The sequence below is a fragment of the Salvia hispanica genome, chromosome 5 (genome assembly GCF_029641045.1).
Source record: "Salvia hispanica isolate PSC_SH4W2 chromosome 5, Shi_PSC_v1, whole genome shotgun sequence".
Lineage (NCBI taxonomy): Eukaryota > Viridiplantae > Streptophyta > Magnoliopsida > Lamiales > Lamiaceae > Salvia > Salvia hispanica.
Genome location: NC_142696.1, coordinates 40,199,631 through 40,224,917, shown reverse-complemented (window position 1 = coordinate 40,224,917; position 25,287 = coordinate 40,199,631). Strand labels below are relative to the sequence as shown.

At 37.3% G+C, this 25,287-nt stretch overlaps 7 protein-coding genes and 1 pseudogene across 9 annotated transcripts; 5 read left to right on the top strand and 3 right to left on the bottom strand.

The window, feature by feature from the left end:
• Positions 1 to 820: 820 nt before the first annotated feature.
• Positions 821 to 2,946, bottom strand: LOC125190470 (RING/U-box superfamily protein). The gene is made up of 2 exons (XM_048087789.2): positions 1,236 to 2,946; positions 821 to 1,130 (listed from the first exon to the last, which is right to left on the bottom strand). Exon 1 carries the CDS (start codon positions 2,589 to 2,591, stop codon positions 1,401 to 1,403), a length of 1,191 nt encoding a protein of 396 aa, XP_047943746.2. The 5' UTR covers positions 2,592 to 2,946; the 3' UTR covers positions 821 to 1,130; positions 1,236 to 1,400.
• Positions 2,947 to 4,058: 1,112 nt separating this feature from the next.
• TOM6 (translocase of the outer mitochondrial membrane 6) lies at positions 4,059 to 5,606 on the top strand. Its single transcript, XM_048083637.2, has 2 exons — positions 4,059 to 4,333; positions 5,405 to 5,606. The coding sequence occupies exon 1, from the start codon at positions 4,137 to 4,139 to the stop codon at positions 4,299 to 4,301; it is 165 nt and encodes a 54-aa protein (XP_047939594.1). The 5' UTR covers positions 4,059 to 4,136; the 3' UTR covers positions 4,302 to 4,333; positions 5,405 to 5,606.
• A 2,476-nt stretch (positions 5,607 to 8,082) lies between these two features.
• Positions 8,083 to 9,918, top strand: LOC125187829 (Cysteine/Histidine-rich C1 domain family protein). Its single transcript, XM_048084473.2, has 2 exons — positions 8,083 to 8,657; positions 9,433 to 9,918. The coding sequence occupies exons 1-2, from the start codon at positions 8,254 to 8,256 to the stop codon at positions 9,749 to 9,751; spliced, it is 723 nt and encodes a 240-aa protein (XP_047940430.1). The 5' UTR covers positions 8,083 to 8,253; the 3' UTR covers positions 9,752 to 9,918.
• Positions 9,919 to 11,636: 1,718 nt separating this feature from the next.
• On the top strand, positions 11,637 to 13,298 carry LOC125189351 (uncharacterized; annotated as a pseudogene).
• Positions 13,299 to 13,777: 479 nt separating this feature from the next.
• LOC125189352 (uncharacterized) lies at positions 13,778 to 14,629 on the top strand. The gene has a single exon (XM_048086637.2). It carries the CDS (start codon positions 13,814 to 13,816, stop codon positions 14,291 to 14,293), a length of 480 nt encoding a protein of 159 aa, XP_047942594.2. The 5' UTR covers positions 13,778 to 13,813; the 3' UTR covers positions 14,294 to 14,629.
• Positions 14,630 to 18,197: 3,568 nt separating this feature from the next.
• On the bottom strand, positions 18,198 to 19,319 carry HB1 (hemoglobin 1). The gene is made up of 5 exons (XM_048088006.2): positions 19,223 to 19,319; positions 19,023 to 19,125; positions 18,824 to 18,938; positions 18,627 to 18,743; positions 18,198 to 18,534 (listed from the first exon to the last, which is right to left on the bottom strand). The coding sequence occupies exons 1-5, from the start codon at positions 19,242 to 19,244 to the stop codon at positions 18,397 to 18,399; spliced, it is 495 nt and encodes a 164-aa protein (XP_047943963.1). The 5' UTR covers positions 19,245 to 19,319; the 3' UTR covers positions 18,198 to 18,396.
• A 260-nt stretch (positions 19,320 to 19,579) lies between these two features.
• Positions 19,580 to 22,161, bottom strand: LOC125190655 (plastid division protein PDV2-like). The gene is made up of 2 exons (XM_048088005.2): positions 21,727 to 22,161; positions 19,580 to 20,351 (listed from the first exon to the last, which is right to left on the bottom strand). Exons 1-2 carry the CDS (start codon positions 21,970 to 21,972, stop codon positions 19,713 to 19,715), a joined length of 885 nt encoding a protein of 294 aa, XP_047943962.1. The 5' UTR covers positions 21,973 to 22,161; the 3' UTR covers positions 19,580 to 19,712.
• Positions 22,162 to 22,338: 177 nt separating this feature from the next.
• LOC125186171 (uncharacterized) lies at positions 22,339 to 24,420 on the top strand. Of its 3 annotated transcripts, XM_089057876.1 has the most exons (4): positions 22,339 to 22,671; positions 23,304 to 23,443; positions 23,529 to 23,620; positions 23,961 to 24,420. In XM_089057876.1, the coding sequence occupies exons 2-4, from the start codon at positions 23,305 to 23,307 to the stop codon at positions 24,048 to 24,050; spliced, it is 321 nt and encodes a 106-aa protein (XP_088914002.1). In that variant the 5' UTR covers positions 22,339 to 22,671; position 23,304; the 3' UTR covers positions 24,051 to 24,420. The 3 variants fall into 3 exon arrangements, 1 of the variants encoding a protein (XP_088914002.1); XR_016130159.1 differs by having other exon boundaries at positions 22,339 to 22,694; positions 23,529 to 24,420; XR_016130160.1 differs by lacking the exon at positions 22,339 to 22,671 and adding an exon at positions 22,705 to 23,077 and having other exon boundaries at positions 23,529 to 24,420.
• The last annotated feature ends 867 nt before the right edge of the window (positions 24,421 to 25,287 follow it).

Here is a 25,287-nt window from a genome sequence, read left to right as displayed (position 1 = left end):
CTTATGAATATGGATTCAAATTTACACAGAGTATCTTGTTGCATTTCTAATTCCACACAAATTTGTAGAACTGGAGATGTATGGTATATTCATGTTCATTTTGCTCAACCAAGAATGCATATTTTATGTTCTTTTCTTGCTATTTTATTCTTCCTGAAGATTCTCAAAACCTATGAGAAAGAGGATATTGCTAACTTTTTAAGTTATTGACTTTACTAACTCATTATCGCAGAGTATTAAAAATGTCAACACAATGACATTAAAATATCAACATATAATGTCAACACAGTATATTGATATGTAAATAAAATTATATGTTGACATTTTTATGTCATCGTTTTGATATTTTTAATACATTGCATTGACGAGTTAGCAATGTAAACAAGTTAAGAAAGTTAGTTGTTGATTACCCCTCCATCAAAGGCAAAGGTAAATGACGGTAAATAATTTGCTAATTAGTTATGCTACCTACTTAATTAGCCTATGACTGCCTGTACACAAAAGCACCTACAACTTCATTACAAGTGCCACGTATGCCTCCTCTCCATGCCAGTTCATCTAAATTCTTGACCAACTTATGACCTTAAAAATTGAAGATTGAAACTACGAGTATCGCACACCTTCAATCCTAGATTATCAAAGATTTGTTTTAGGAAAGTAGATTTTTTAAATCACAAAGAATTTATCTTTTTGCTAAGTTGATCCAATAATCTCATCGTTTCCTCTTTTTCAATTGGTGGTGTTTAACCTTTTGCATGTAAAAGTACAAACATATCAACATCTTAAATCATTACACCAACCATTAACTAAGAGAAAAGAATAAAAAGGTAAGTGCTCACTTCTCATTTGAACCTATGATTACAATATCATCAAAATTGAGCATCAAAACTAGTGACTCACCCCCATTTCCCCCTACAATCCCCAAAAGTCCAATTTCACAATTCATCCTAGTCTCGATCAACAATTGTACTCACCATAGATTTGACCCCCAAAAGCACCCCATATAGTGCTACCATGCCCCATTCCTTTCAACGTTCAAACACAACCATTTTTAGTGCTCCACTTCCATTTGTCGGATTTCCACCACCACCACCACCTCCGCCGCCGCCGGACTTCCGATTCCCACCGATCTAGAGCATGAATGATTCTCGGTAAGCCTCTCCACCAATCAAGAAAAAGAATCGTATAATAACTAAGAAAATAATAAATGTACAGTATATTATACAAATACGTACAGACAGCCCGATTGTTTAAATGCGGCCCTCCATTTAATGCCTCCTTCAGAAATTCCAGACACGCTATTAATTTCCCACATGAGACTTTTCTTTCCATTAATTTTTTCTTTTTTTTCCACAGCAATTTTCGCGCCTTCATTCTCAGCCATCCACGTGTCGCCCGCATCACCGTTTGCTGAATCTCTCCGGCGACAGCAGCGCCTCCGGATCCCCGCTCCGCAGCCGGCTCGACGAGAACAGCGCTCCCGCCGCCGCCGCCGACGACCGCATGAACATCGGGCTGGCGAACGATTTCGTCCGCCGCGACGAGCCGCCGCTCGACTCGGAGAGGGGGAAGAAGCTGCCGATGCTCCGCCGCCGGAAGAATGGGGATTTCATGCCGCGGTAGTAGCGGAATGAGAAAACCCTATGTTTCGTCAGCGAGCTGAACGGGGAAGGGCGTTTGCTCCACACGCTTCCTCCTCCTCCGCCGATCCGGTACCGCCACGGCGAGGATGTCACCGGCTCCAGCACTAATCTCTCCGATCCTAAATTCCGTTCGAATCCGAACGAATACGATCGCTTCAATAGAAAATCGCGGCGGTTAAACCTGTCCTCTGATTGATTATTCCGCCGCGGCGAGGGTTCCTGAGTGATTTCTCCTTCTGTAACCGCTTCCGCTTCAGCTTCCGATTCCGATTCCGCAGAGATCTCGGAGAGAGGCTCCAAAATGGTGCTCTCGATTATGATATCGTCGAGGCTGGGTCGGATCCTGGCCGCCATGAGCGGCGTGAACGGCGAGTCCGGGCGGAATATTCCGGCGCGGCAGAGCGGGCAGTTGGCGTGCGAGCGCAGCCATATATCGATGCAGTCGACATGGAAAGCGTGTGAGCAAACCGGAAGCGTGCGGACGTAGTCGTTGTCCTCGAACTCCAGCAAGCACACGGCGCAGTCGTAGAAGCCGCTCTTCCGCGTGTAGACGGAGAGAGGAATGCCTTTGATGATCGATTCGTCCAGTCCGTACGGCGACAGCACGTGGAACGCGTCGGTCGGGTCGTAGATATACGGCGGCGACTCGATGTCGCCGGCGGACGACGACGGGACGTACCTCCGCCGGCGCCGCCTCCAGCGCCGGTAGCGGCGGTAGGCGTGGATGAAGTGGCGCGAGAGGAGGCGCGAGTAGGTGATGATGACGAAAGCCGTGGCGATTATGACGACCATGACGATCAGCGGCGGGCTGAAGTCAACCGGCAGCTTTGACGCCGGCGGGGAGGCGGAAGAAGGCGTTGTCTGTGCCTGTGTTGCCGCGGAGGATTTGGGAGAAGGAGACGGAGGATGGGGCGCCGGAGCTGGAGGCAGAGGGAAGCGGTGGCGCATGGTGGTGAAGAGATGCGAGTGAGGGTTTTTAAATTTTTAATGGAATGTGGAAATAATGAGAGAAAGGTGAGAGTTTGTTAAGAGTTTTGTGGGCGCCTGCCACGTCGGATTTTATGTTTGTGGGAGAATAATATAACCAATGTGTTTTTTTTGTGTGTGTGTGTGTGTCAATTTCACTGATTCACAATCAAGCCTTGCTTCGATCCGATTCATCAATTTCAACCAACGCCGGCGCCGCTGCCGGATTCCAGTCCGCCGCCGGTGGCAGCTGTTCCTCAAATTTCAGAACATTTTATGTATATTTAAATAAAAATGAAAAGAGAGAGAGAAAAATGGAGTTGAGATTTGGAGGGTGATGGGGATAGAGCAATAATAAATATTGTTGGAAGACGTCTCAACTAAATAATGGCAGCCTTTATGAATGAGAGTAATTCTGATGAGAAGCCGACAGACTTCATTTAATTGGGTAGTTGAATATTTTGCTTCACTGCATTTTCACACTGCACCACCATGTGGTTCATAATTTGCTTTACTAGTATGACTGAATTTTTGAGGGTGAAATGTGTGTGGCTTAAAAATATGTTTTCCGATTCACGCAGGTCATTTCTTGGTTTTGGTAATTATTTTACCAAGTTGCATTTTATATTTGTAAACTATATTGGGTTCAGGTGACATTAAATGAGTTGGGTAATATTCAAAGTTGTGCACAACAAAGTGAAACTCGTGAAGTAATTAATAGTAGCTCATATTTAGTCGTGAATTAAGATTGGTTTATTGTTTGCTAGATATAAGAACTTTGTTTACAGCTAGAACAAGACACGACTGAAATTACTGTTGCGTTGCATATGGGTCTATGGGATATGTAATGGACTATGGAGTATATACAAGTAATTCCATAGAAATGTCCATTGACTGTAAAAAGTAGCTATTTGATCTTTCACGGAAATAAAGGCATAAGAAGCTTTATTTTGCACATTGAAAATTTTAATCATAGGTCACCATCAAACTTGAATATTTATATCAATTATACATTTTTTTCCTAATTTAAAAATTAACTATGTAACTAAATGGCTAAATAGACAGAAGTTAAACAACTATATATAAATATAGAATTCCAATGAAATCCAGTTCACATCATCTCATTATAATAAATTCTATCTTTGACTAGCATAATAAATAAATTTATGTGGCTGACCAGATCTTAGCTTACCAGCTTCCATCCTATAAATAAATAGCTGCGATCCGAAAAGTTCAAAGAAGATGAAAATTCATGTGTTTGGGGATACGGTGGAGTACGCGAATTAAAAAATGACTAATTCATTAGATAATATGTTTAGATCTTATACAAAAATCCACGACAACTCTTTTCCTGGAATGAAAAACTCAATGTTAAGGCCCAATAAGGTTTTACTGGATGTTAAGGCCCAATGTGGTTTAAATACAAACCAATCAGTGAAAAGGGGGTTAGGGTTTTAGAGCGCTTCTGTTTTACAATTTCTTCGACCAAACGAGAACAAGCAAGAGGAAGGAAGAAAATCTGCGAAGATGTTTCCAGGAATGTTTATGCGGAAGCCTGACAAAGCGGCGGCGCTCAAGCAGCTAAAGAGCCATGTAGCTATGTTCGGAGCTTGGGTGGTGGTGATTCGGGTCACCCCCTACGTTCTCCACTACTTCTCCGATCAAAAGGAGGAGCTCAAGCTCGAACTCTGATTCATCCGTTTCTTTTTTCCCGTTTATCTCAGGTATCGTGATCTATAGTTGTATATATGTATTGTGGTGACTCTGTAGCTGTATCTATAAATTTCCTGTTTCCACTGATTTGTGACATTCCTTGAAAATTTATTTTGTGATTGTCCGTATTGTTTCCGTATAATTCAATGCGCAGGATGAAGTTCTATTTAATGCTTCAATCACTGGATTGGGTTGACTCTTGAGAGTTATGATTATGATATCGTTAGGGTGTCCGTGAGCTATGTTCATGAGTGTTGATTTCTACCTTTATGATAGGGGCACATTTTAGATTTATTAATTAACCAATGTAAAAGTTCACTCTGGCATGTTCATTTCAAGGTCTGATAGAGTAAAAGGAAAATAATAGAAGTTGCTTGAAGCACATTTATCTATTTGAGAAATTGGTGGTGCGACTTGTGGAGTTTGGATATCTCATAGGCTTTTTTGACTGATTGTTCTTGGGTGTAGAAATTTGAAAGTTTGATATGGTGTGTATGAAACTATCTTCTAGACTGGATAGGGAAATATGGCTTTTGGAAGAAGCTATTTTTTTTACTTCATGTTAAAGTTTTTCCAGTGCATCTGCTGTTATCAACAGCTAACTGCACATTTTTGTATTTGATTATTGAAACCAGAAGAGAAAAAGAGGAAAGGACTAGAAGAAGGGAAGTATCCAACAACTAAACATAGCTCCCCCTTTGGATTGTGTTTGTCTTGACCTATCTGCCTTAACATTAGCATCACATTTTTCTGGTGAATCATCATTTGTGGTCAAATTCAGAGAACTATTTTTTAATTTTAATATAATGCATAACCCCGGTCATGCAATCTCTTGCGCCCAAAACATAATCTGGGATGTTTATCTAGTAGTGCTCTCAAGTTGCACTTCAAAATAAAATCTTTTTTTGAAACAAAGGATTGTGATTCTATCTGATTATAACCGCTCTTACTAATACACAAACAAATGATCATACTATATTTGTCTAATTACTGTTTATGACTTGAACTGTCCTATCCTACTGCGGGAATATTGAATTGCTCTCCTAACATGTATACTATTGTGTTCTTGACTTCTTGTGCAGCTGCTAAACCGACGTGGAAGGAGCAGAGAGACACATGATGCTTTTCTCGTGTATGTTTAGTTTCAGCATCTCTTTACATTCTGCAAAGAAATACTCATTATTTCAGAAGATGTCTTTTGAAGTACTTGTGGGAAATGAGCCCAGACCTAGTTTGTCTGCAAAAGATCTCGATATTTATATGAAAGGTTGCTCTTAGGTATTACTTCCAGCAGTTTAATGTTGATGCCTTTTGTCTTCTATTATACTAGTCTTTTATCTCATCAGCTCGTGCTATATTAAATTCCCATAGTGATTATATTATGTTTATATGTTCTGTTTTTTTTAGTTGATTTTCAAGTAGCTGAGCTATTTTGTTTAGGATTTTGGTATAGGTTTTTACTTTTGAGTTCATTAGGTGTCATAGGACCATAATTGAGTGAAAAAAAAGTATATAAAAAAGATGAGTAATTCTACACTGACATTAGACTGCATGTTGAGAATTATTCTATAAGAGTATTGTTTGAAAGACGGGTCTTGCTTCATAAAATATCGAACATTGAACCTCAGAATAAAATCAACTTTGTGAAGGTCTACTAGACACTAGCTTCAACTTGACTTGTTCTTCACGGATTTGGTTTGATTTAAATATATTGTTAATTGGCAAAGTTGCACGTAATACTCTTATGTTTTGATGTTATGCCAAAAGTGGCAACAAAATGTATGACAAAAGACAACATTTTTTGGCATATGCCATTTAGCAATAATGCATGTTTTGTGCGAATAAGTATTCTGGATAACCCAATAATGCTTTAGAATCTGAAATTAGGGAACCTTTATATATAAATATACTGAGCATGTAAGAAATAGTGATGAGTAAGGTCCCCAAGATATTTCTCTACTTCATATAGCGTATTTCTTGTTACGATCTCAATGATGCTTGTAGTTATTATATGAGTATTATGTAATACTAGTATGTACTTATGAAATAAGTGTACGACACGAATCTTGAGTCAAGTGGGTTTCTTTCATTGTTTTGGGTTGTGTTGGTGTCGTGTCTGTTTAACCAAGACGAATGCATAATTATGACTAGATTAAACTGTAATGAAAATTGACTATAGAATCAGATTCATATTTGCCCTTTTCACTTTTGTTTACAAGCACCAAGTTTCAAATCAGTGGATGCCAATTGCCCACATTATGACTTGCAAATCACTTGAGTTTCTAAAGTAGTTTAAGAAACAAAATATGGATGCAAGAGCCATCTATTGCAAGATTGAGCCATATTAGCTTAATTTCCTGAAACCTTGTTTGTCTAGTCAACATTGGAGCATATTTCGAATGAATATGATTCTCTCTCTCTGTCTCTAAAGTGATTTCAAATATTTGTGATTGCTTAAACAATTTGTTATGCTTTTAGGATGTGTAGGAAGAAACACAGATAAAAAGGATTACATTTCTTGCAAGTTTATCTTCTTAAGACTCATTTTCTAAGTTAAAGTAACATTTTGTTCCACAATTTGGAATACGTCCCAATTTAAGAAAGGGGGATAGGATATTATTGATTCCCAAACTCCCATCCTAATTTATTCAACTCTTACGAATCGTTTGATACAAAAGATGGGATATGAGAAGATATGTAAAACAAGATAAGAAATACGGGCTTCATGTCAAGATATGCAAAGATATGATTTTTTTTCCGTTGTTGTTTGATAGAAAAGAAATTATCTAAATTTATATTGTATATTAAATAACATGGCTTAACTTGACAAATTGGTGAGATACATAAACAAGGTTAATGTTATAATTTTGGTAAGATTAGATAGGGCCCTGGTCTTATATTGGGCTTTGAGTTAAGCTTAACTATGATATCAAACAATTAGAATTGTCCATATATAATTCTCTATCTTGGTATTAATAACTTATCAAACATGCCCTTATTGACAACTAAACTTACAAGGCATACTTTCAAGTTTGATTGCACTTCATATTATAGTTTGCTAATCATGAACTCCATATTATACTACCATAATAAAATAAACAAGCTTACACAGTGACAGTTTCTCATGTAAAATCCCTATCTCTTAAACACAAATGAAATCGAATTAATGTACTACTACTATTAATTTTGGTATTTCTAAATTCTAATACATGGCCTATGGCCATCAAATACTCAATACTTAGAAGTGGCGTGATGAAATATGCTATTCTTCGTCTCGCCATATGACGAAAAAGGTTTAAGTCAGTCCCATGATGTTCTCATTTATCCATATAATCCAACTTGTCAAATTCTTATTCTGTCTTTAAATATTCTAAACTTGCCTAAGATCTCTTCATACGATCTTGATTAACTATGGTAAGTCTGAACCGAAAAAATAAGAAAAATAAATTGAGCACCAGATAGTTAACAGGGTGAAGCATAAATATTTGACTTATAAAACATAACAAAACAGCTTAAATGGTTGGTAATTACTTTGTGATGAACGTTACTTCAAAACTTGTAATATCTGAGATTTAATATAGTAATAGCACCTTTGTTCAAAGTTAACTCTTTTTTCTGAGTTTCCGTCCAAGTAACCGAAATTCCCTATATTCATTTTCAGAATTTTAGCAAAGCAACAATACATATACACAAACAAGTCTAAAAATGATTTGGACATAAATTTGGAGTATGGAAAATTTTGACAAGTCTAGTAAAGCGAAAAATTCCCACCATCTCTAATGTATTCACTTAGAAGACACAAAATAAACCTTAAATTCCACCAATAAATACTCCATCGATCACCATTACAAATGCTAATATTACCATCAAAATAAACACTCTTAAGAATTAATTTCAAGAAAAAATTCCCTCCCTCCGGCCACACGCCGTGATGAAGTACATCGAAATATCGGACACGGGCCACGCGCACAACCTCAAGTTCGAGTACGCGGAGGCGCCGTTCAAATGCGACGGGTGCAAGGAGGCGGGCATCGGGTCGCGCTACAAGTGCGGCAGCGGCGCGTGTGAGTTTGAGTTGCACACGCATTGCGGCATGCCGTCGCCGACCATCACGCACCCTTTCTACCACAAGTGCTCGTTCCAGTTCATGAGACGGCCGCCGGGGGCCGTGGCGCGTTACTGCAACGCGTGCGAGAAGGACGTGGCGGGGTTCGTTTACCACTGCAGGCTGTGCGGCTTCGACCTCCACCCTTGCTGCGCCAAGCTGCCCATGATGATCGATGACGGCGAGATCAAATTGTACTTGTACAAGAAAGTCAGCGCCGCCTGTCACAGGCAATCTCTCTCTCTCTCTCTCATTATCCCACTATTGTGCGCTGATGTGGCAACCTGTTTAATACATGTGGATAAAATAACAGCGTTTTGTCCATGTGTTTTATCGGATACCACATCAGCGTGCAATTTGCTAGGAAATGGAAAGATGGTTCAATTGCAAAAATTTTATATTTCATAATTTATTTTTCATATTTTGAAAAATATTAGGATGGATCAAATTTGACAATGTTTCATAATTTATTCACTAATGAATTTATAATTTATAATTGTAATTAGAAAATGAAAGTTCAAATTTATGTAATATATTGAAAACTATACAAACTAAACAATACTATTAATCATTGATTTCGTACTATGAACATATTAATATCGCTTAATTAATGAAAATTCTAGATGAGCTACCATATCTAGAAGTTGCATTGTTTTTTATACTCTGTGAACTTAATTCACATTGTATTTCACATGTAATAGAGCGTGTGTTGACCACTTGGAATATAAAATACAGCAGAAGAATTTAATTGATTCTAACGTATGCAAGTTTTATTCTTTAATTAGGAGAAAGAACACGATATTTTTATGAATTTGTGACAATTAATTAATTGTCGAAAGAAATGAAGAAATTGTTTTATTAAGTCCAGTATCTAATTAATTTGGTGAATGAAATTTCTTTCCAAAATAGGAATATACCTTACACATATTTGATGATACATCACTAATTCTTTGTATAAAGCAGAAAGAAAAGATTGAAGTATGTAAAATGGTGGTAAATATTCAGGTGCGGGAGAAAGGGGAGGAGCTGGAGCTACAGATCATCGTGCAAGAAGTATAACCTACACGTGGCGTGCGTGAAGGAGATGCTGGTTGACAGCTGGCATGAGATATACTACACCGAAAGCAGCAGATCAAAGCTGAAGGGCGGGATCCCCAGCTTGCGTTTCGCCCTGCAAGCACACAATCACAAGAAAAGCAGGAAAGGAAAAGTAGAGAAATGCTGTGAGGTGGCTGGTTTGGCGTTGCAGTTTGTGATATCTGCCGTTCTAGGCGATCCCACCACCCTCATTGTTGCGCTTGTAGGAAACTTGATGTCCAAATAGTCTGCCACAGTAGTTAAAAGAATAAGTTGATGTTAATTAACTGGTTAGAGGGCTTAATTATGCACAAATGTCATGATTAATTTGTGGGGTTATCCATCCTCCACTACCTTTGTACTTGTTTGTACAGATTTAAGTTACTTGATGCATTATATTGGTCAGATTGTTAATTTCTAGTGCTTTAATAGTGAAATACAACGAGTGGATATAGGTGGAACTAGGATTGAAGTGCGTACATACGAGATTTTGGTTGAACCGTTGGATATCCGTTTGGTCAAAGAGTATCACTGTTTTCTCCCTAAATCCGTTAATATGCCTCACTGCTATGCAACGCATAGCGATGTCAGTCATCATGTCATCTTAGAACAGAATAAATCGAGCATCGCGGATGCTCCGAGAACTTTTCCAATATTAAGCTAGTTGGTAGAATCATTCAAAATATTCAATGAAGTGGAGTAGTATTACACAAAATGTTCAATAATATTATTGTCTATAGAAGTCTGATGGTAACCACTACTAGTACTATATTAATGTATGATCAAAGAACACTTTCTAGGCCAGTGTTATAGTCCCTACTCCCTAGCAATAGTAGAGATCGCTTTTAAATTAAGGATACCGTGAAAATTGAGTGACAATCTTCCTTTTCCAACACAGGGCTCGATATGAATTCAAGATTTCCACATAAAGATAAACTTTCATAGGTAAAAAGCAAATTTTCGAATAAAGAAACCACTTGGTTAACAAATCTATGATGAAAAAGTAGGAGTATATTTTAGATAGATCGATTTATCATTTATGAATATCAAGCTTCCTTTTTTGAATTAATTACCATACTGTTAAAAGAAAAGCATTCCGGATAATAAAGAATATATATACACATAAAATGTCAACTCTTAAATTAAAGAAAATGTTTGGAATTAGAATTGATTTGACAATAACATCATTATCAATGTAGAGAAATTAAATGTCTAATAAAGGAGATTGTATCTGGAGAGGAAATGTACAAAAAGGCTAATTATGGATTTGGGGACATTCTTGTTAAAAAATGCAAATGCATCTTAAACGAGCAAATAAGAATTACAAATATGCATTTTAAAGTATAGGACCACAAATATTATACAATCTCAGAATATAATTCACTCTTTAAAATATTAGGTCTATGGCAATAATAAATCTACGCTTGTTATTGTATACGTATATTATTTTGCCTATCGCCCTCTCCTATTAATTACACTCGATTTTTCCACTCTAGCTTGAAATTTGCAAACCAACGACAGTGAAATTTGAAGTAGTCATTATATGTGGGAGTTTTTTAAAAAATTGGAAAAGAGGAAGTGTGTAAACAAAAGAAAATGTAGAAAAATATAAAATTGAAAAAACAAAACGACAAAATTAAAAACTTTCAAGAAATCACGTATACATAATCTTCTGCTTATTATTAATAATAATTAATATCGTTCATATAATCATATTAGAGAAAGACACACTAGGTCCCAAGTTAGGGCATCCGCAATGGTGCGAATGATGCATCGTTCGTCGTCCGCCACTGCAGCATCGCGGACGATAGGTTAGCCATCGTCCGCGCCCGATACATCGTTCGTGGAGGATATCCCACCGTGGACGACGCGGACGATGGGTCGGACGATGCTCACACGTTTTGTTTGTTTTTTTTTTCAAATTTTTTTTCTTATTTAAACACTACAATTTTCTACCATTTCACACACTCCAATTTCACATCTCTTCAATTTATCTTCAATTATTTTCTCTCATCGTCTCAAAAATGAATCCCGACGACTACGATTTGAGTACATTGGATGGCTGCAGACGGGCCTTGACTCGAGCCTTGTTCGATGTCGTTAATGAAGCCAAGGTGGAATGCTTGGCACAAATGCAGCGGGAGCAGGCGGCGGCGGAGGAGGCGGCGGCGATGGCGCGGGTCCCTCGCCCGATACGACGTCGGACGTATGTCCCCCGCGAGCACGGCGTAGCGCACGAACGTCTGTTCACAGATTATTTTGCCGAGAATCCAAGGTGGGGCCCAAATGTTTTTCACTGACGTTTTAGAGTGAGCCGAGATCTTTTTCTTCGCATTGTGCACACGTTGGAGGGACGTGATGAGTACTTCCAGTATCGGGAAGACGGGATCGGCAGACCCGGACTTACGTCGTTGCATAAGTGCACGGTTGCGATCTGCCAGTTGGCCTACGGCACAACAGCGGATATGTTCGACGAGTACCTTCACGTCGGGGAGACAACTGGCCGCGAATGTCTCAAGACTTTTTGTAAGTTAATTGTGGAGGTTTTTGGCGGCACATATTTGCGATGCCCGACTGCTGATGTTTGCCAGAGTCTGATGCGGATGCACGAGACGGTGCACGGCTTCCCTAGGATGCTAGGGAGCATCAACTGTATGCACTGGCAGTGGAAAAACTGCCTGACGGGGTGGAGAGGCCAATTTACCAGTGGTTACAAGGGTAGCCACCCTACGATGATTCTGGAAGCCGTCGCTGACCACCGCCTCTGGATCTAGCATGCCTACTTCGGTGTAGCCGGGTCGAACAACGACATCAACGTCTTCAACTCGTCCACCCTATTCGCCGATCAGTGCAGGGGTCGCGGCCCGGCCATCGAGTTCACTGTCAACGGCCGCGGACATCATATGGGGTACTACTTGGCCGATGACATATACCCAAGGTGGCCTGTTTTTTTGAAAACAATAAGTTGCCCAATTGGTGAGAGGAGAGTCTTGTTTGCGGCAAAGCAGGAGTCCGCGTGGAAGGATGTGGAGCGGGCTTTTGGGGTGCTCCAATCGCGGTGGGCAATCGTGAAAGGTCCGGTGCGTTTCTGGTACAAGGAAGTCATCGCCGACGTCATGTATGCGTGCATCATCATGCATAACATGATAGTCGAACAAGAACGTGGACATGTCACCGATTGGGTGGATGATGAAGCCGGATCTAGCTCCAGCACGGCGACCTCGTCTGTCACTCAAGGATTACCGATAGGCTTCGGTGAGGTTCTACAGCAACAGGCCTCAATGCGCAACCAACAAGACTATACTCAGCTCATGACCGATATGATTGAAGAAGTTTTGAACCGCAACCACCGCCGTCGAGAATTTGTAGTTTTTTTAATTTCGTATTGTAATGTTTTAATTTTAATGAAATAGAATTTTTTTTTCAAATTTTGAAGTATTTAAATATTCAAATAATAGATAAAATGCTTAGGGCGTCGCTTAGGACGAGCTATAGTCCGCTCTACTGCAGGTGAAATGGGCGGAGGATAAAATGCTAACGTGGCAGTGTGTAAGGTGTCGCTTAGGCCGTCCCACCATTGATACCCTTAATTATTTTGTTTAGACAAGAATTAAGAGAGTGGAAAGATACACTAAGTCCCAAGTTAATTACTTATTTTATTTAGACAAGAATTAAGTGAGTGGAAAGACATAAATAAAATGCAAGAGATAGTAAAGTACAAAAATTTACTCCATATTGAAAATATAAAATTTCAATGAAATTCAAATCATTTTACTCTACAGAGTACAGAATGAGAGTATCACGCGGACCGTGTGGGCCAAATTTTGTAATGTTCGGGAAATGTTTGCCACGATATCATCAACTGCATCATATTCAATTTTACACTATCACCGGCCATGTTTTACACTAGAATTAATTTGAATCATCTCACTCAAAAACAAGGAGCCGTTTGCAGTTTTCAGATTTTAGTACTACTCAATTAATTTACATCGTATCATACAACTCACAAGTAAATCTTCTTCTCGTCTTATATAAGCTGTATTCTTATTTTGGTAAATTCATAGCTGTATATACAAAATTGAATTACACAAATAAAATTAGGAAAAAATTAATACTATCCAATACTGATAATAATTGTAAATTATGGTCTGCATTACTAGGGTGGGCACCCTATTACCAAGTCAACATTTAACAACCACCAAATCTCCTCCCAAAATTCCTATATATAAATATAACACATCTCTCCTTTCCAATAACCTCTACATTTTGTAAGCATATGTTTATGTTATAAATACAAATTTGATCCTAAATGAAAAACATGACTTGTCCGGCCATGTTCCGATCCCTGAGCGCCGCCGCCGCCGCCGTCATTTTGAAAATGGGCATTTGCGTGCCTTCTCCCGCTATAGAGAAACCGGTGGATGAGCGGCGGCGGTCGTCGTCGGTGAAGGTGGTGGACCTGGAGGGGAGGCTTGAGGAGTTCCGGCAGGCGGTGACGGCGGAGGAGGTGCTCTCCCGCCACCCGGACTGCTACCTGTGCAGCGCGGACAACATGGTGGTGAACTCCCACGCGCCGCAGCTGGCGAAAGACCACGCGCTGCAGCCAGGCCAAATCTATTTCCTAATGCCACTCTCGAGATCGCTAACGCCACTCTCTCTTGAAGATTTGTGCGACCTCGCCATCAAAACTAGTAGAACTGTCGACATCGGCGCTGATCCGTTTCTCCATGGATGCAAAAGATTGAGGATTCCTGAAGATGGGAATTGCACGAATTTTGTCACTTCTTGATTATTTTTATTTTTATTTTTTTATTATAAGTATTTTTTTAGAGCTGGAAATTTATTAGACGCTAATAGTGGAGTCGACTAAACTACCATTATTCTTTTCCAAGACAAACTTTTATTTTATTTGTGTTTTTTATGTCACCTTTTCTGTGTGATAAGATTCTAAATATTTTATTCATATTTTATTTTAGCAAGAAATTTTAGTCAAATATTTTTGCGAGAATAATGGGATTTTGTAATAGGAAAAGTGGGAGGCATTTCTGTTCCCATTGTAGTATAAGAGTGTGGTGCATGTGAATGATAAGTAGGTGTATATTAACAAATTTCTTTTAAACAAAAATTTGTTTCTCACAAACAATTTAGTACATTTTGATTTCTATAATAAATTGTTGATTTGTTACCATATATTTTATGGTTATATAGGTCTAATCCTCTGCTTCAAATCTCAACTACTCCCGTATTAATAAACTACAGGGTTTATAAAAGTATAAAACTATCTCCAACCATAAACAAAAATTCATTTTTGTATAGAATATTTCTCTAGTTATATTGCAAATCTAAACCTATTTTTGAGTTTTCTATCAAACAACACAAAATATGGGTGTATACTAGAACTACTGTAATAATTTTGTGAGACATATACTCAAAAATATAAAATTTGAGATTCGTTATATGGTTGAAGTATAACATATATCTAAAAAATAAGTACTCTATGAATTTGATGTAAATTGTTGGAGATGGTCTAAATAATAGTAATAATAAGGGTATTGAAGCATGGAGCATACGATAGTAGTATCAGCGTAACATCAAACTATCCTATAAAAAAATTATAATTTTAAAAGGGAGTGAACAAAAAGAAATTACATAAATTACAAAATGTGCTTTAAATTAATTTGAATTAAAGTGGTGGTCATATATGTGTTGTATGATGTATTAAATTCATATATTGAGAGGAAGGTAGTACAGTATTGAGTTATTAACTACTACTCCCTCCGTTTCACTATAGTTGAGTCATTTTACCATTTCAGAAAGTTTCTTCATAGTTGAGATATTTCCTTATATGGTAACTTTTTTCTCTTTCTTACTTTACTCTCTCTTACTCTATTCTCTCTACTTTATTCACTTTTTACTTTATTCTCTCTACATTTTGTTTTCTCTTACTTTTTTATCTATTTATTTAACACAACCAATATTCATTTCTAAAACTTCGTGCTGAAAAGTTTCGCCTCAACTATGGTGAAACAGAGGGAGTAATGTTTATAGATAGAAGACTGTTACTTGAGTATTCAAAAAAGAGAACTTAGAACTACTCCCTCTGTCTCAGATTAAGAGTCACGTTTTGCTATAAAAGTCCGTCCCAGTTTAAGAGTCACTTTTAGAATTTTCCATATTTGGTCATACAATTTTACCTCATTATTCATCAAAATTACATAAAAATGTCATTATCTACATTAAAATAAATCAAAACAAAAATCAAAAGTCAAAAGGAATTCACCTTCAACCAACTCCACCATCTCACTTCATTTATTGCACACTCCACCATCTCACTTCATTTATTACACACTTCAACTCTTTCTTAAAATTCGAGTCATAATAATAGGTGACTCCAAATGTGGGACGGATGGAGTATTATGGAGAGTATAAGATATCAATCTGTACTTAGAACTATTCTGGAGTAGTTAATATCGCTTTGTGGACTTGCTATTCTGCGTACAAAGTGAAGTCTTGTTGTGGACATACTACTACTATATGTTAGTCTATGAATTAATTTGTATTCAAATTCTTATGTAAATCCATACTTCCAATAACATTTTTAAAAGAATATTACATAATACTAACAAATAGCTATTAATGCATACCGAATTATTAATTACAATTGAATTCCTAAATCTCAATCTTAATGAATAACAAATAATTACTATTAATAATAATTGAATTTAAAGATCTCATCTAACGGACATAGAGTTGATATGTGGCAATGAATAATAGTAGTAATTAAATTTAAAGCATAAAGGTAATGGCATTACCTATTTTTTTCGTCCACTTTGATTTAGTTAACATAATTACCATTATTTTTTGTTATCCTTCATAATATACATGATTTTCTCATCATTGTCTAAATGAGTTTTCATTACAATGTTTACAACTTTTTTATACATTGTTTATAAATATTCATCACACGCATATATAGTGTGTCTTTTATTCCTAAAATCTGAGTCATTATTAAAAATTGTGTCACTCACTCTTTAAAAGGCCTCATAAGAGAGGGGGTTATCCATCCTTATATAGAAGAGATAGGATCATCACCAAGTCGATGTGGGACAAGATATTAGAATTTTAACGGTCATTAATCCTATTTTATAGAACCTGAACATATCTACATTGGATATGCATTTTCTTCATAATTTTTCATTATAGTCAAGATGATTTTTCGTCGCAATGTTAACAAATATTCGTTACATGTATACGGTCTTTGATTCTTAAAATCTCGACCGTTTTAAAATTGTAGAAGCTCAAAATAATACTCCTTCCGTCTCACTTAAAGAGTCTCGGTCACTATTCTACACATGTTTTATAAAAATGATAATAAATAATTAAAGTGGAGAAATAGTAAAGTAAGAGAAAAATAACATTGAGAAGAGTATTGTCTACATTATTTTCTCTCTTACTTTACTATTTCTTCACTTTAATTATTTATTATCATTTTTATAAAATAGGTGCAGAAAAGTGATTGGAACTCCTAAAGTGTGACGGAGGGAGTTCTAGTAATTAACTACTCATATTCTTCAACCCCGTCCATCAATCTACTAGTATTTCAATTATTAGTTCTTAGTTATACGGTAAGAGTTAGTTACACATTAATGCATCCATGTTCATGATAATACGTCAAATCTCCTGAACATAAGTGGATCACTTGGGTGGCAGGTGAATCCATTATACTAATAGTAATAGCATATGCATTGTTTTGAAGAATGTCATACAATCATAATCATATGACCGTGCAAATTAAAGCAGTGCATGAATTTGTGATCCTAAACCTTTGCAAAGTAGGGAATCATTCATGCCTAATTTTATTATATGACCTACTTGCATTTCATATCCTTCTATTTTGGGCTTTCTTCAATAGTATATCTCGTTCATTGGGATCTAAAGAGTGGTCGATAGCAATTTGTACCATCTATTTCTATATATAGTGAAACAATGTCGCCCTAACTCCAATATGATGATACCATATATTATTTCCATGTATATAATCTTCTATTTTAGTTAGAAATGTCAATTGGGTCAACCTAGTAGGTTTCGGCCAACCTTACTCAGGTTTAGAATATTCGAGTTCGGACTAATCGGGTTGCTATAATAAAATTAACACGCGATCAATTCAATACATATATAATGATGATAATTAATAGGATTGTAAAATATTTAATAATGATACTTTTGAGATATGTGCTTTAACTCCAATATGATAAAATACTAATTTAAGATTTGTATAAAAAATATATATGAAGTACATATTTTAAGAAATTTTAAAGTATATTTTAGAAACTAAAATATTTCTTATAGTGAATTTAAATTTTCTAATTTAATTATCTTATTAAATCAATAAAAAAACTAACATAATTAACATAAAATTGAAAGTTTATCTTTTATTTAGTTATTTATATTCAAAAAATTATCAATGAATCATCGAATTAGGTGTTAAACAGATGAACAAATAGACAATAGTTGCACCTAGGTCCAACCCACTGGATTCCGAGTTAGCCTACTCAGGTTGCGGGCTAATCGAGTTGTAATTTTGTCGGAATAGAAATTTCTAATCTAAACCCTCTAAATTTAGCAGGTTATTAATGTCAACCCACGGATTGCAAGCCGCATGCTACACTGAAATCCATAACTTTAGTCAGCCATGGTACAAATCAACACCATTTCCATATTAACTAAGCTTCGAACAAAAAATACATTTTCTTAAAACTCAAATAACACATTTTATTCAACAAATAACAACGCAATCGAAAATTGACATAGTAATTAATTTTGCACAATACAACCATAACAGACAAAATTAAACCAAATGTGTTATTGAAATAATTGATTTATGAAGTGAATTCATGATTGTGGATTCATATGAGACTTGATGGCAGCAACCAAATGATCATATGCCACACTCCATGCCTTCTTCATTTCTGGTGACCAAATTTCTCCCACTGCCTCTTTTATAGTCTCCAACAATGCATATTTCGTCACCTGTTTTTTAATTTATTTATTTTCAAAATTATCAAATCGAGTCAATTTGAATACTAGTATAAATTCTTGAAAATGTAAAAAAAAAAAAATACCTCAAAATGTTCATCAACGACGCCGTATTTGGAGTGGACAGTCCCTAATTTTGTTAGGGTGGATTCTCTTATCACAACTTTTCCTGCTTTCCTAAGTTGTAGTGCAGCTTCACATGTCTGCCAAAATATCATAAATTTATTTTCATCAAATAATTACTACAAATTTTGCAGCAACTAATTAAAAAATTGAAACTAACCATGACAAATACAGATTTGGCATGAGGCTTAAGCTTAGGATTCTGCTCCAGCGGAACATTTGAATCTCGCAGAAATGGGAATATTTTTTGAGCTGATGGGGCTATCTCAAATATCCTGATTCAAATTAATATAATTAATTGAATCAGAAATTAATTAAAATATTAAAATGAGTTATTTTGAATAGGTTTGGTTTATTACTTGAGAAAAAACTTGAGACCCCATTCGGCAGCATCCTTCTTCATCAAGTTCCATGACTTCACCACTAGACCTTCTTCTTCTTCGGTAAACATAATCACTACATCTTCATATAGTAATAAAATAATAAATATAAGCAAATTAATAAGGAAACTGTTTTAAAGAAAAAGAGTAAATAAATGGAAAGGGATTAATGTACTAACCATTTTGATTTGCAGCACTCATTGTTCAAATTGTTAGATTTGTGAATGTGGTAAAAATTGATTAGCTTGATACTATAAATAGTGGGAAAATGTTGACTCTTGAGATATGTGTAGAGTCATATAGAACAAAATCTAATTCGATTTAGCAAAACAAGGAGCGGAACGTGGTTTTCCGCAGCTTCAAATGGCGACGGCGGCTGCTTTTGACCGGATTTTTGTAATATTATTATAGTACTACAATGATCATTGTAATAAAGGTATCACTTTTGAGGTGGATCTCAAATTTCTTCTTGTCCAAGAATATTCATGAAAAACTAATTTTGTACACAAAATTGAAAAAAAAAAACTGATAGTACATGAAAGAAAGCAAAGGGCTAAATTGCAAAATAAATTTAAGATAGTCAATCTCAACGACATAGAGAGACAAAAACAGAGATTAGGATATACAAAGAAGAATTCAAGACAAAATGATTAACTAAAAATCAAGAATTCAACCACATCCATAACTGACATCTGGAGCAGAAACAACAGATTCAAATGGAACTTCAACTCTCTCTTTCACAACGCACCTCGTCTCCCCATTTTCGACGACGGGGACCTTCCCCGGCGGGCACTCCGCGCCACTCCCCTTCTCCTCATCCCGCCGCTGCTGAAACAGATCCGAGAACTTGAACTGGTTATCCCGTTTCCCCAGTCGCGCCTCGAATCCCGCCAAGCTCAAGATGGTGATCACCCCGACTACGGTCATGGCCGTCTTGGCTGCTGTGCCTAGCAAGGCTCTGACTGACTTAAATGCTCCCCCGGCCTCTGGTTTGTCGACATTGTTGGGGATGTTGTGGTGGTGTTTTGCGCCACCGCTTGCGAACCCGTTTTGAGAGGATCTCCGAGATGAGGTGAAAGTAGAGAGGTAGCCGTTTTTGGAAACGATGGATTGAGAAGGCCGGCTTGGATATGGAGGAAGAAGGAGATCATTGTTGTCTTCTGTTTCGCTGGCAAAAGCCACGGCCTCGTGTATGACTTCCAAGTCCTTGCCTTGGTATTCCTTCAGCTCTTTGAGCAACTTCTGCTGGCAGTATCCGATTTCAGCTAAAGCTGCTTCTTTATCGTACCATTGTTGCTGCTGCAGCACCTGAGAAGGAAAGAAGAAACGGATCCAAGATTAGAGAAATATGAACCCATAGTTAAAGAGATCAAGTTCCAGAAAACTGATGAGCAAACATCTATAACTACTAATTAACATGTGTCGAAGGAAATTTTAAGCCACAACTCCAATGCGAAGATATGGACTGGATTGGGTCATTTCAAACATAACACACAAACACACACAATAGATTTTCCTTGGCGGAATATAGAGGCAATCAAGGAAAATCGAAACAGGAAAACCAAACCAATGCATTAGTTGAGTACGGTTAAATCTACATAATGTGATTGCATCAGTTTAATGCCTCTCACCAGTCATCGACCTAGTAATCAGTTTCACTTATTGACATTTGTCACTTCCATCATGAAATTTGTCTATTGTTTCTCAATCGCAATCTCTGAAAGCTAGTCACCGAGCGAGATCCCATGTTTTTCTTCCTGTGGTTTTCATTTGAGGATCTTTATTGCTCTTGATGAACCAATAAACCAAAGAAATCAAATACAAAAATCTTGGTTCAGCTTGATTGCAAAAAGGTTTTAGTTTTCAAATTTTTATGTTTCCACAGTTTGGTTTATTTTAGCCGTTATCCCTACCTCAGTACCACGGTCCTCTCATATATGCGATGTGAGTATCCTCCCAACTTCTACCGAATACCAGTTAACGATTGCAGCACCTTTTATGAGATACTATAACTTACATGTTTCTAAACTTTTCATGTGATGAAGGATACATGAAAGCTAATAATAAACAGTTAAAAAACCTCTCATATCTTCAAGCAGAGAATCTGAATAATGCACATCCATGGTTATCAAAAACAAGCCAGACCGTAGCATAACATCCAGGTAAATCTAAATGGAAGACATTCATGGTAGGCACAAATGATTGAATAGGCTGAATTTACATCTAAAATCACCAAGTACTAAGTAGTCAATACAATTTAGAATCAGCATCACTCAACAGGCATAAAGCACCTTCATTTCAAAGACTTAAAACATACTATTTGAGAATCCAATGGATGCATTATACACTTCCACCAAAAAATACACCCAATTCATGAAAACATCAAAAACCCTCATAAACCAGAAACTTGTAAAATCACAGAATGTCCAAACAATCTCAAAACTTCCGGATGAGGAGCCATCTAAACACCCTTAAAACTAGTTCTTGAACTATAATTACTAATTAGCCATTCCAAGAATCACAAATTACTCTAACCATTCGCAAATACCTAGAAAAGCCAAGTTTCTAAATTGATTCAAGAAACAAAAACCATCTCAAAGCTTCCAAGAATCCGCATTTAAAGAAAACCCCCAAATGAACACACAAAAACCTAAAATTATGAAAAATGCTACAAAAATAAAACCTGCAAAGAAGACAGCTGTGCCTCAAGGGATTCAAGAGCATCTTTGATACCGAGGAGACTCTCCTCAGCTTCCTCCTCAGCATCGTTTTCTCTATTTTCTGCATTTGGGTTGGCTTCAGATTCCTTGGACACACTCTCTCCACTTTCTCTGTCTGCATTAGAAGCTGTATTCTGAATGCAGCTGACAATCTTGGCCCTTAAGTCTGAGGTCTTCGCCAAAACGAGCACTATTCTGTCTTCGTCCATCGTTAGCTGCAAAGATTGATTTTTTTCTTGAAATTCTGAGTGTCAATTTTTTTAGGTTTGGGGGCGGTGAGGGAAGGAAGGTTTTGAGTTGGAGAAAAGCAGGAAAATCAGTTCAGGGAAAGCGCCAAAGCAAGTGCTGCCATAATCCGGGAAATTGTGGTTAAAAATGAGATTAAGAGTTGCAAGATATTTGAGGCCGCAGACTGCCTTAGATCTTGTCTTACTTTCAAAATTATTGCACTGCACCAATTTAGGGTTTTAAATATTGAAATACAGATTATATGGTTTTTTCTTTTTTTGGATTATTATATATTTTCTACATTCAAGTTTGACAATTCATTTGAAGAAATAGGCCATATCTTTCATGCTAAGGGCGCGGGTGGTAGCCCTAAATAGCCGTGAAACACCTCTTCCATCGGGCTATTCTCCCGTTTGGTAGCGCTCCGCCCAATCGGCCGACCCGTGATAATCCAACCGGGTTTCAAGCGTCTACATACTACTATCAGTGGAAGTGTGCTAATCGAATCAGCGGAGGGAGTGGTATTGTTTTCCTCATTCGGCCGATAACGGAGCTCGGGAGGCCAATTTTACCAAATTATCCTCTGAAATTGCAACGGTTCCCTGGTCGGCGAAGGCCTTTACCCAATTCCGGTGTCGGCCGACACTCTGGTCCGGTGACCGTCTCTTCTCAAATCCGGTGTAATCGCTCTACCTTCATCCGGGTATGTCGAAATATCGATTTTCTTGGTTCGATCTGGGTTCTATGAATCAGATTCAGTTGTTGATGTATGAAATTGGACTAAAATTGAACAATTTTGAGACTTGGTGTATAGATTACATTGTGCAAGTCCGAGTTGCATTGTTTGAGCACTCAAATTGTGGTTGTGATGTTGCTGCCATCATGGATTTGTGCAAATTAGGAACGACTAGAACAATTTACTCTCCGCGTCTATAGCTTGACAGTCTGCAATGGCGAATTTCAGTTTTTGGAAGCTCCGTAGGATGGGGCAGTTCTGTGTACTCGTGATATGTGTGGAGTAGACGTTCCCTTGTGTATTGATTGCTGCAAATTGGGATTGTTTTGAATAAAATTCTGCTCGCATGTGTAAGACCTGCAATCTGCTGTGTGGGCATAATTAGCTATATAGCACATGCTTGGACATTATGAATAATTGATTTAAGGCTGCCACAAAAAATTCCAAGCAAATTAGGTTTCATGCTTGTTTGTTGCTGATATACCTATGTTTATTTGGTTGTTGAAGTGCAACGATACTGCCGTTGAATGCATTGCATTGCCCCTTTGATTTAAAGTTCCCGACTTTCCATTTCAGGATGGAAGATCCCCCGGAAGAGAAAGAGAAAGGAGATGGAGGCTGCGGTAGTCATGATCGAGGTTTCTGTAAGAAATCAGCAGTCATTGTGATTGTTGTAAGAAGGAAATCTGATGATGGAGATGCTCCATCTGGTTTATGTGAGTAGAAAAATTTTGATCTTAGCCTTAACTATCATATCAACTATACTCGAGCAGATGTTAACGATACGAGTATTTCTCATAGGTTCATCAGAAAAATATTTATACAACCCAAGAGGAGGGTTCCTCATACCTAAGTCAGTGAGAGATAAGCCATCCCGAGGCAGTTGGTGTAAGGTCTCGCCTTCTGCATTCAAACTACGGGGCGAAAATTAGGAAGGCATGCTTCCTGGTCACTACATGCATCATCACCTCTACTTATTTGTTCTGCTTTTTTTCATCGTAATCTTTCTGATGCAGAGATAAAAAGAAGTATCTTGCTGCTGACTATAGCCCTTATATACCTATTGGTGTTGATTTATTCGCCTGCCCTCAGAAAATACATCATATAGCTGATCACATTGAACTCCCTAATGCTAAATCACACCATGAATTTCCTTCACTACTGATTGTAAACATACAGGTATTACATTTGTGTTTTTAAGTAGCTAAAAAGTACTATGTTATTTGGTCTCAGCTGCAAGAATGCAAGAATCTTGGAGATACTGATGGGGAAGGGATGAGCCTTGTCGTTTATTTCAAAGTGTCCGAGAAGTCGAGGTGTTGATGCTGCTAATGCTCGTCGAGGTGTTCTCACTACAATGAAGTGGAATAACATCCTCTTAGTTAAGTAACCTAGTTATGCTAAATAATGAGGTTTTGGAGAGCTTTGGCGGGAATCAGGAGCAAGTTAGCGCCTAATTTGGTACCAAATTCAGTTTGGAAGCTGCCAATTTCATCCTTCACGGTGGGGAGGGTAATTTAGACCCATAATAATTTGTTTCCTACACACCTTGATTCAACCAAACAATACACAAAAGCCCAATCAACATACATGGGCTGAACCAAACTCTGGATAAGTCTAACAGCCTATTTATGAAAACCCATTATCAATGGATTTGTGTTAATATTTGTAGGCCAACCAGACGAGCCCTAATTAAAATACCCAATATTTCTATATATAATAGACTAAAGTTCAAAATTAATCTCTTGCATTTATTGCAATTGGACATTAAGCTTGTTAGATTTTGGCCTCAAATATTTTGTTTTGGTTCATATTTAATGGTATTGTCAAAGCTTTACGACTAACTAAGTTTTGACTTAGTTGATTAATGTAAATTTGGATCCATACATATTGTCTATCAGTAAAAGTTACACTTAAAATGTGTAGGACCAAACAAGTTATTTATGCAAATGTACATATCAATTTTAGACTTTAAAATGCAGTTGATCGTTAAATTTTAATGAAACCGTTAAACATGGACCAAAACATAATATATTGGACAATAAAATTAACAAATTTATAGTGTTGGAATAATTTTTTTTGACCAAATGTATGTTAAAATCTCCTGAATCTTGCCCACAATCACTTGGTGATGATCTTATCTCTTCTATATAATATGGATAACTCTCTTTCTTATGAAGCCTTTTAAGGGGGCGAGTTGTCAATTTCTAATATGGTATCAGAGCTATCAAGCTTGACACATCAGAGAGCCCTGGGAAGTGTGAGCCATGCATTCTGGGTAAAGCTAAGAAATTGCCCTTTGCTACTGGCAAGCACAACTCCACTGCACCATTCATGTATGCTCATAGTGATCTCTGGAGTCCTATACAAACAGAGTCTATGGGTGGGGGTAAATACTTCATCTCCATTATTGATGATTATTCCAGAAGAGTGTGGATCTACATCTTGAAGGAAAAATCTCAGGGCCTTTGCAAAGTTCAAAGAGTGGCACATCAGATATGAGAATGAAAGAGGAAGCATTTTGAAGTGTCTGAGAACAGACAATGGGATGGAATTTCTG